Raw genomic sequence first — 11,402 nt, forward strand, 5'->3', positions numbered from 1 at the left:
TCAGATCTAGACGCACACACAGGAAGCGGAGGAAAAGAAGAGCGAGAGAAAAGAAGGGAAAGAGAGCGAAGAAGCCAAGATTTCGCGCAGACTCATTAGGAATGGGGTTTAGGTGTGGCCAGGGGGCAGTAGCCCACCGAGCTGAGCCGGAATGGAGGGCGGGATTGGGGAAAATCCCGGAAGGCCAGAGGGAGGGGCGGGACCAGCGACTGAGAAAGCCGGAAGTGGTGCCGGAAGTTCCCTACGAAGCTAAGTAAGTGTTTTTCTGCTGGGAAGCCAGGCACCGTTTGCTGGGGAAGTTGATGTTGGCCGAGGGGAAGGAGAGCTCTGGGATGCAGCGAGGTTGACCCCCTCCCCCCCAAAAGGGCAGGGCTAGGTGGGGACCCTAGGAAAAATGGCCCGGGTCTGTGGCATTTGATGGCTGGGCCTTCCAGCCTCGCATCCTGGGCCCCGACCTTGGCCGGTGGGAGGGGTCAGCGTGGGGGAACTTGAGCCAGGGATATCCAAAAGGAATCCAAAGACAGTCCAGGTCCCAGGCATATCCCAGGTTTGGGGGAGGCATATAGAGAAGTACCTACCCTGGATGGTGGGCTGAGTGATTATTGTTCCTAGAATCGGAGTTTCAGAACAATTAGAATTATATAAATTGAAAAACAGGCCCAGAGAAGGTAATTGATTTTCCAGGTCATAGTTAGAGTTGGCCCTTGAAAACAGTTATCTATTAGACCAAACCTCCTTTTTGATATATACGGTGCATGTTTTGAATGGGATTATAGTACAGTGAACTGTTTGTACTGTGTTAGGCAGAGTCTTAGATGTGGAAGTGATTTGAAAAAAAGTACTTACAGGCTTTCTGTAACCTGCCTTAGAGCATGTCAATGAATTCAACTAGTATTTTATTCAGTAAACCCTTTGTTTAATTTTATTTTGTGCAGTCAAGCTTTTATTAAACATTGTGTGTGGCACCGTGCTAAGCCTTAGGGAGATAAAGAAAAACAAAAGCAGGGTCTCTACTCTCCTAGAGTGTTATAATGGTAGACACGATATGCAAATTATCTGTGTACATTCAAGATATATTTGGTATTAAAAAATACTCTGAGGGAAGGCACTAGGTTAGGAGGAGGAGAATGGGAGACCAGGATAGGCCTCCTGGAGAAAATGGGACTTAAGAATTGATTTCATTGATTGAGATAGCTAGTAGAAGCCTTAGAATCTACTCCTTTCACAGGACTAAAAAGAGTGAATGTCACAGGAACCCAAGTCTTCTGGTGCCTATTCCTATGTGCTTCTGCTCCCCTTTCCTCATATGCCCTCACCTTCACCTACTTGCTTTTACTTAAAAATTTGGTTATATTCCAAAGCACCCAAATCTTTCATTTCTTCTTAATCTTTTAATTTCTAAAGTTTATAGCCTATTGGTAGTCTCATTACCCAGATCCAGGGCTGTTTCTGTATACCTTTCTTTGAAACAATGTAACTAGTACTTACAAATAAAGACACCTAATTAAGGAAATTGAGAAGAGATGTTTACAATTAAGCATAACTTAAAAACATGCTAATGATTCCTTAGGCTGGATAACTTACAAGTTCAGCATCCATATGAGTGAGGGAATAGTCTTTGCTTTTAATTTTGAAATATTAGTGTCTTGAAGAGTCAAGCTATTCTAATTCACTACCATAAAGAGAGGAGGGTTAACTAGTGGTGGACCCAGATACATTTTGCTAAGTTAGATAAATGGGCTGAATTTTATAAGATCCATTTATATGCCTTTAACATCATATTACAGTCTTGACAAAGGCTAGGTATCCGAGTTCCATAGCCAGCAACTTTCTGAACTGAGTAAGATGTGGATGTCTCTCTCTTACTAGCCTGTCTTACATCACTCTCAGAGAACAGGCATAATAAGTCCAAGACTCTTCTCTTTGCTCCCTAGACCAACAAAGCAAACCCAACTTTTGACCCCAAAGACTTGGAATATCAAAAGAGTCTTTTTGTTTGAGTCCTAAGCTCTAACTTAGTTATTTGTTGGCATTTAAGCAACTCAGCCTCTTTGGGCTTCAGCTTAATTCAATTCCTGGGAACTAAAGGTGCTAGGCTAGATGAGATCTAAGTAACTTTCCAACATTCTAGATTCATTTAATTCTAAACAGGTGTTTAAATACCACTGTTAAAAAAAAATATGATTAGGGTGAGAAAGTCATGGGCAGGTTAGCAATTTGTAGTTTTTAGTGGACTTTTGGTTCAGTGCAACATGATCTTAGGCTGCATTCATAGAAATATAATTCCCAGAATGAGGGTTGTGATAGTCCTGCTGAATATTGTGTTCAGTTCTGGGTGCCATGTTTTAGGAAGGAAATTGACAACTGGAGCATATCCAGAGGAAGGCAAATAGAATGGTTTTGTGGTAAAGTGGAAAGAGCCCTAGAATTTGAGGATTTGAGTTTAAATCCTGCCTGTGATACTTACTACCTGTGTGACCTTGGGAGAGTCATTTAATCTCCCTGGGCCTCAGTTTTCTCTTCTTTAAAATGAGGGTTGGCCTCTTAGGCCTCTTCTAATTCTAAATATGATGAGATGACTAAAAAAAATTATGCCATAAGTGGATGGGTTGAAGAAACTAGTATTTTTTAGCTTGGTGAAAAGAAGAGACTTTAGAGGGACTTAAATATTGGCCTCAGGTATTTTTATGTGGTGAAGGAGTTGGGTTTTTGTTTTTTGGTATGACTCCAAAGGACAGAACTAAGAGCAATAAATTTCAGAGAAGCAGATTCTGATTCAGTGTAATGAATTCGTGCAATCATTAGAACTGTCCAATTAAGATTGTATTATGACAAGATTATCTATCCTTGGTGGTCTTTCAGTGGTAGCCATAATTTCCACTTGTAGAATATAGTATGCAACATTTCTGTTCAAGTATAGTTTGGACTAGATGACCTCTGAAGTCCTTTCAAACTATTAAATTCTGTGTATAATGTATGGAATTACTTTAAGAAAAATAAAGTCAGGAATGCCCTTTGATTAGGAAACCATATGAATAGAATGGTTGGAAATTGGGAGACTAATTCTAGTCACAGATCTATCACTAACTGACAACTTGACCTTAGACAAACCACTTTATATCTGGGCCCCATTTTCCTCATCCATCAATTTTGGCGGGTATCAGGGAAGGAGGAGACCATATTATTTCTGAGGTCCTCTAGTTCTAAAATTCTATATATACTAAATATTTTAAACTCTATACTAAATGAGGGATGGATATTTTTATATTCTAGACATCAAAGAATTTCAGAATTAGAAGGGATTGGTTTGAGGCACCATAATTTATGTCTATCCTTAATATTTTGGATTTACTATTTGGATGACTGGTCCCAAGACAAACTAAAGATTTAATTTATGAAATTAACTCATTTAGGTGAGCATGCTACCTTCAAGGCTTGCCTCCACATTATCAAGAACTATATTGGAAGGCAAGTGGCCTTGGATTCCAGCTGCAAGTACTCTTCTTGATCCTGGCTATCTATTTCAGCAACAGATTTCTCTACGACCTCTCTTCCTTAGCTGTGCAAAATGTGCAAACCATCAGAAACCTAAACAAAAAAGAAACCTTTCAGAGAAAAAGTTGGTAAGAACTAAACATAAATTCATTTCCCCTTCCCAAAGAGTAGTATTTAATTTAATGCTATTTTTAGACTTCATATTTAATGTTGCCATTAGCTGTTGTAGAAGCTAAGAATTGCTGTTTTGATGGAGTTTTTCTTTATTGTCTTGCTCTTCTGGTCCTAATTATAGTAACATGGTCACAGTTATTCAGGGAAATATTTTTGTTTAACTTGTTTATTTTAATAGCAAGTTTTCCAAAGTTATATGATCCATATTGTTTCCTTCCCTTCTTACTATGTGTAATGTTCTCCTGCTTGTGCTTATTTCACTTTGCATCAGTTCACATAGGCCTTTCCAGCCCTTTCTGAATTCATCCTGTTTATCATTCCTAATAGCATAATAGTATTCCATCATCAACACATACCACAATTTGTTCAGCCATTCTGCATCTGAGGGACATCCCTTTGGTTTCCAATTCTTTGCCACCACAAAAAGAGCAGCTATAAATATTTTTGCATAAACAAGTTATTTCCAGTTTTTTTTTTAATCTCTTTGGGATACAGACCCAGTAGTGATATTACTGAATCAAAAGGTATGCATTCTTTCATAGCCCTTTGGGCATAATTCCAATTTGCCCTCTAGAATGTTTGTATCAGTTCACAATTCTACCAGCAACACATTAGTGTCCCAATTTTACCACATCCCCTCCAGCATTTATCATTTTCCTTTACTGTAATATTGGCCAATCTGAGAAGTGTGAGGTGGTACCTCAGAGTTGTTACCTCTAATCAAGAGGGATTTTAAACATTTTTTCATATGATTATTGATAGCTTTGATTTCTTCTTCTGAAAACCACCTATTCATGTCCTTTGACCATTGGGAATGACTTAGATTCTTATAAATTTGACTTAGTTCTTTATATATTTGAGAAATGAGACCTTTATCAGAGAAATTTGTTATAAAATTTTTTTCAAGGAAAATATTTTTGAAGCTAATGAAAATAATTGATTTTATAGAGAAACTTTGGGAAATAATAAAAGAAAGATCTGTACACTTGTGATATATAGTCATATACATTCTCCTCTTTTAAAAAAGTATCAAGCAAATTTACTTTTCCTAGTTCTCTAATTCCAACTTAAATCTTTTGGGATGTGAACTAATTAATGTTTCCTTATGTTTTGTTTTCTGCTAAGTGGGGAGATTGTAGATTAAAATTATTAGGATAACTGCATTTGATTTGAAAATAGGATATTTACTATCTATTTAAACTAAAATCTAGCCGAATTTCTGCATGGTTCCCACCTGTTTGTCACATGCATTTTTAAACTGAGTTATTATGGAGGAAATTGTATAATCTGTACATAGATACTGCTATCCAATTAAATTCTTTTTATGAACAAATTATTAATCAGTGTTGATTGCACTGAAAATATATGTTGATTCTTATAGCAGTAATTCGCAGTTTTTCCATGTGGTGGTGCCAAAGAAATTTAAAAGGCTTTAAAAAAAAATTTCCATTTGTGAAAAAAGTGAATATATTGATGAAGGGGCTTTAAGTTTATTATAGAAAGGATTTTTATGATGGTCAAGATTAATAGCAGATTATTATTGTGTGCATACTGTATAGGGCCAGATTTTTTTCAGCTCAAAGACAGTTTATCTGAAATCTTTTTTTGTGTGTGGAAGTTTGGTATCCTTAAAAGTTGATGACCATAGTTTATTGTGAGATTGACTTTAAGTGCTAACAAAAACTAAATATCATCTTCATTTGTTCCAAATTATTAGATAACTTTTCTTATTTAATCTCCTTTTCTGGAGAAAGCCATTAGTAGAAAAAAGATTTAAATATATCATTGAATTGTTTTAAATCTGATTTTCCAGTCAGATAGTATACTGTTCTTAAAATGCCCCTCTTGCTTACGAGAAAGAGACAGACTTTAAAAAAAATCATTCATATATTTAATTTAGAATATTTTTCCATGGTTACATGGTTCATATTCTTTTCCTCCTCTCCCCCCTCCCATAGCCAATGAGCAATTCCACTGGATTTTACATGTATCATTGATCAAGATCTATTTCCATATTATTAATATTTACAATGAAGTGATCATTTAAAGTCTGCATAAGAGACTTACTTCTGAAGAACTTTATCTTGCACTTTTTGTCTTGGAATCATAATTATGTTATGTTGGTAGAGACCTGTTCTTCGAAAATTGTATTCTTAAATAAATAAGTGATATATTTATATATTACTTTATAGTTTGTAAAGCAGTTTCCTCACAAAATCTTCTGAGGTAGTGCAAGTGTTATCTTCACTTTACACATGAGGAAACTGAAGGCAAAGAAGTTTCATGACTCACCCAATAGACAGACAGCTAGTAAGTATTAGAATTTGGATTCAAAACTATGTCTCCAGACTTTTAAGACCAATGATTTTTCTTACTATACCAGGCTGCCTAAAAGAATAACCTAGCAAGAGGTTTTATTTTTAAAAGTTTGGAGAGTATTTCTTTTTTTGTTTTAGGTTAGCTATCTTAAGTTAATTATTAAAATGTTTATTAAGGATTGCATACTTACTTTAATACATCTGGAAGCTATGATTTTATTAGTCTGAGTAATACTTCATGAATAAAGGATGAAACCCCACTTAAAATGATTTTCATAAGTTGCTATGGTCAAACCTTTGATTCCTTCCCCCCTCAGAGCAAACAAACCAAATAGCCCAAATCCTTACTTGGTGGTCAATGTCCTAGTGATGAGCTTTTCTAAATTTAGTTAGAATATACTTGGAGGATACACACATAGTTGGTCTAGACATATATTCTTAAAAATTTGCTAGAGTAAGACCTGCTAAAATTTATTTATGGACAGAATGATAGATATGAAATGAGTGAGTGCTTCACTGGCATCCACAAAACAAAAAGAACTAGGAAAGTTATATGCAAGAATTTCATACAATCAGAGAGTTTGCGAGCTATAGAACTGATGGAATCTGTTGAAGTATTAAAGTGTTTATAAATAGGAAGTGTACATGATATAAATGTATATACATATATAATGTTAAACAATTAAAGATATATTATTAAAGGAAAATGGCTTTTGCTTTGTAGAAACGATATTTCGTGGATCATCGAAGAGTATTTGTGACTGGAGGCAATGGAGGCAATGGGATAAGCTGTTTTCATAGTGAACCCAGAAAAGAATTTGGTGGACCCGATGGAGGAGATGGGGGAGATGGTGGCCATGTCATTCTGAAAGGTAAATTGCTCTTTCTTGTTGGGCAGCATTCCTTGTTTTTGTAAAGACTTAACAACTATTACTTTTGACATATTTTATTAAATCTATAGATATGACTACAAAGAAAAACTGCACTCATAGATTATGTGAAAGAAAATGAAAAGAATTTTTTTCTTCAGACATATTGTTAATTTAGTAACTTCTAATAGACTTGTACCAAGAGAAGATTTATGTTTGTTCTATTTGTTCCATTTATTTAGATTCAGTTTTAGTTCTGTTTTGTTTTTTGGCTGGACCACAGAAAATTTATGGAACCTGCTTATTTTTTAAAATTAAGTCCTAAATAATTTAATAAACCTTGGTTTAATTTTTAGTTGACAGGCAAATCAGATCATTATCTTCAGTCCTTTCAGTATATCGTGGGTTTGATGGAGAGCCTGGTGGAAACAAAAACTGTTATGGGCGTAAAGGAGATTGCCTCTACATTAGAGTAAGTCATACAACTGAGGTTTTGCTGTGTAATCAATACATAGGATAACTTAGCATAGCTTAGGTTCCTCTCTTAATTTGAATTTTATATATGAAGTCTTGGGACAGAAAAGGGCAAAAATGTGTCTGCTATTCAGACCAAAAAAGAAAAGTTCAATACTAAAAGGTGGCTTAAAAAAAATCTTCCCTTCCCCCAACCCTCCAATATGCTTCTCTTCACATTTATATCAAACCATTGCTAGTCCCTGGGCATTAGGAAATTTCATTTGAGTCTCTATGTATGTGGCAGTACACTTCTTTTTTCTCTCAATATTTTTTCCTTTGTTTTCTCTTTCCTATTACTTCCACTTGTTATTTTACTACATCATAAAGTTTTTAATGTCTTAAAAATGTCTTATTTTTTATAATTTTTTATAATTCAAACAGTCTTTCACAACTTCTTCTAAGTTCAGTTCTTTGAGGACAGGGACTGTTTTCGATATATTGTGTGAGAAACACACCCAAGTTTGTAGCAGGATCTCACACCAAGAGGGGAGACTCAAACTCCATTCAATCTAGAAGTAAGAAAAGAATTTTATTTGAAGAGGAAGAGGTTTATGACAGCCTAATAGCTGGTGGAATAGTGTGAGTGCTAATTAGGTAGCCTTAGGACTGATGGATAAGCCCAGGCTACTAGAGTAGTTCCTCTGGAGCTGAAAGACTAGCAGCTCTTCAGGTTTAGAATAGCAGCTCTGTAACTGATGGAGTAGTAGACTCAGATGTGGAGTTGCAACCTGAGGTGTGGATCAGGGTTTGCATATTTATTGAGGGTCTGGGAGCTTCTAGAGAAATCTTCACCTTTTCCCCAAACCCTGGAAAGTGGACATGGCCAAATTCAGGTGGTGGTGTGGTTTGGGATTTGACACATACGTCATAGGGAATAAGGAGCATGCGCATGTTTGAGGGATTCTTCTAGAATGTCAGAGTCCCTAGTGTGCAGGTCCCTTGTTCCTCATCTCATCATTTATCCATGTGGGAGAGGACTTGCTACTCTTCTAGAATGAGAATATTGGGGGTGGGTGGGGAATGCATTACATTGGAGGACATCTGTAGGTAATTAATTATGCCTAACAGTTCAGAACTAAAGTAAATGTAGAATAATATGAATAATTAATAAACCAGATTATGCACAAAGTTGGTAACCAATATAGGTTATTACAGATCCAGTATAGGTAATTGATGTTACAGAATGGGTAACTGATCAATCTGCAATTCATACTTGACTAATAGTGAAACTACAGGTTTTGCAGTTGAAGTTTAACTAGTGCTAATTGGTGAGTACCACAGGATTTCAGAGTATGAGGGTCTTGTTCCTATTACTACCCATTGCCTGTCTCCATTAAATATACTTTATGAATCTGCATTACTGAGTTTAACAAAAGCATTGCTGAATTTAATTAATAAGCATAAAACTTTTGTCCCTTTTTGGTTTTGACTCTTTGCCTATAGAATAAATTCAGAATAACCCTCTAATGGTTGTAAACAAGATATAGATCTATGATCTTTTCTTTACTTTTAAGGTTCCTCCAGGCACTCTGGTTAAAGAGGAAAATGAAATTGTAGCTGATCTTGCTCAGCCAGGTGATGAATATATTGCAGCTTTGGGAGGAGCTGGAGGAAAAGGCAATCGATTTTTTCTGGCTAATGACAATCGAGCTCCAATGACTTGTACCCCTGGACAGCGGGGTCAAGAAAGAGTACTCCATTTGGAACTGAAGACTATGGCTCATGCAGGAATGGTAGGTGTCAATTCCTTCATATGATTTTGTCTCAAGTTCACTATCTTTCCTTTATTGGGGAAAAGGATTACATTTTAAAAACAACATTTTATAGGAATGCATTTATAAGGACTTATTAATTTTCCAGAAATAATGAAAAATTGAGACTTTAATCTTTCAATTATTGTGTTGTTGAGTTTAATATTAGTTCATATCATCCATCAATATTAGTTTCCATTCTAGAAATTCTTCTTTTGTTCCTGATTAGTTTCAGTAATTTAAAAGTGTGAAGAAGTTTTCATAGACTCATGTGACTATTTAAACATTTTTCTTCTAGGTAGGTTTCCCCAATGCTGGAAAATCATCACTTCTTCGAGTGATTTCCAATGCAAAACCTGCTGTGGCTTCTTATCCATTTACTACTTTAAATCCCCATGTAGGTATTGTTCACTATGAAGGCTACCAACAAGTAGCAGGTAAGTTTTCTAACACACTTGAAATTAGGGTGATTTTTGAAATAATGGCTAATTAAGGAAAATGTAGTTGAAATATCCAATTGGATTCAATTGAATTTAGCTTCCTATTTAAAATGTAAAAAAAGTACTTTCACTCAAAATGTTCTAATAATGCTGTCTTTATACATTCCTTTTTTGGGAGGGGATGATCTTTTATTATTAACTGGTAACTTAACTTTTAAGAAACTTTTAGTTTAAATTTCAATGATGAAGTGTTTTCCACTACTTTCATTTTTTGTGCTTTGTTTTTCACAGCAACATCAGTCATGTGGGCCACATGTGATTTAAAAAACTTCCTATGCAATTTAAGAAGGGAAAAAAATTTATTTTAGGAGATGATGTACTTGTTAAAATTACCAGTAAGCCTGCTGGTAATGTTATTTGTGTAGCTCTTTGTATTTCCAAAGTGCTTCGCAATAATTCTCAAGTTATTTTTAGCATATAGAAAGCTATTTTTCTCTTTTAAATAATTTTGCAGACTAGAATTTGTCAAGTATCATTTTGATATTTTCTCCCAATATAAGTTGCCCCCCAATTAAAAAAAATAAGTTTTTATCTTTTGTTTTTAGATTGCCTATATATATCCTCTGTTATATCCTTCCCCTCACAGTGAACCAACTCTCATAATAAAGAATAAAAAAGGGGGGGAAAGAGTTCAGTAAAACTAATCTGGAAAAGATTGATGTCATATACAGTGTTCTACACTCCTTGTTCCCCACTATTGCAAAGAAACAGGTAGAATTGCATTTTCATATTTTTTTCACCCAGATATTTCAAAGCATTTTTCAAAAAGGAAAATTAAATTTACGTCCACATTGACCAACTGAAATATTGAAGTATTAAAGGAACCTATTAAAATTCAAGTAGTGAGTTGAATGAGGAAGTTATAATAAAACCCAGTATTTTTGACTACCACTATTGCTATATATGATCATGTTTTCACTCAACCAAGAAAGTTTTCACAGATGAACTGGAGGCGAATCTTAATCACATATGGTGTTCACTGATTATACTTTTTTGCCTTTTTTTTTTTTTTTAAATTATAGTAGCTGACATTCCTGGTTTAATAAGAGGAGCTCATCAAAACAGAGGCTTAGGTTTTGCTTTTCTGAGACACATCGAACGATGTCGCTTTCTGTTATTTGTGGTGGATCTCTCAGTAGCAGAGCCATGGACTCAACTTGAGGATTTAAAATATGAACTAGAGAAATATGAAGAAGGTTTGTCAGAGAGACCGCATGCAATCATTGGAAATAAGATTGACCTTCCTCAATCTAAAGTCAATTTTCCCCAACTTCAGGCTCGACTAGAACAAAAGGTCATCCCCTTGTCAGCATTGACTGGAGAGAACCTAGAGGAATTGCTGTTACATTTGAAAGAATTGTATGATGATTATGTTGAGACTGAGTGCAAACAGGGACGGGAACCACTGAATTGGTAGTGATTCAAGCTAAACAAGCATTCCTCCTTGAAGGAAAAAAATCCTAAAACTGTTGGAAAGTTGAAAGTGGAAATAAGAGTGAGAGCATCAAGGACAGTGAAAGTGAAGACTACCGCATCAATAAAATGTAATTAATTTGTTGTTTATGTGTAATCTTTGTGTGAAAGTACTTTATAAATCATTTAATTTAGTAGGTTTTTCCCCATCACTGGTCAGGCAGGGGCTTTATTCTCAAGTGATACATGATCCTTTAATGATCCTTATACCTTCTGGCCTAGGAAGTGCCGAATCTGCACTAGCCTTCCTTTTGTGACAGCATATTGCCCTGCCAGCCTGCTTACCAATGCTTAATGCATCAATCA

At 35.4% G+C, this 11,402-nt stretch overlaps 1 protein-coding gene across 2 annotated transcripts; it reads left to right on the top strand.

The window, feature by feature from the left end:
• The first annotated feature begins 236 nt into the window (after nucleotides 1-236).
• On the top strand, nucleotides 237-11,186 carry MTG2 (mitochondrial ribosome associated GTPase 2). 2 transcript variants are annotated; one of them, XM_044661152.1, is made up of 7 exons: nucleotides 237-253; nucleotides 3,414-3,623; nucleotides 6,712-6,859; nucleotides 7,213-7,328; nucleotides 8,887-9,105; nucleotides 9,422-9,560; nucleotides 10,646-11,186. In XM_044661152.1, exons 2-7 carry the CDS (start codon nucleotides 3,420-3,422, stop codon nucleotides 11,038-11,040), a joined length of 1,221 nt encoding a protein of 406 aa, XP_044517087.1. In that variant the 5' UTR covers nucleotides 237-253; nucleotides 3,414-3,419; the 3' UTR covers nucleotides 11,041-11,186. The 2 variants fall into 2 exon arrangements, with proteins under 2 accessions (XP_044517087.1, XP_044517086.1); XM_044661151.1 differs by lacking the exon at nucleotides 237-253 and adding an exon at nucleotides 320-342.
• The last annotated feature ends 216 nt before the right edge of the window (nucleotides 11,187-11,402 follow it).

Source organism: Gracilinanus agilis, chromosome 2, assembly GCF_016433145.1.
Source record: "Gracilinanus agilis isolate LMUSP501 chromosome 2, AgileGrace, whole genome shotgun sequence".
In the NCBI taxonomy this organism is placed as follows: Eukaryota; Metazoa; Chordata; class Mammalia; order Didelphimorphia; family Didelphidae; genus Gracilinanus; species Gracilinanus agilis.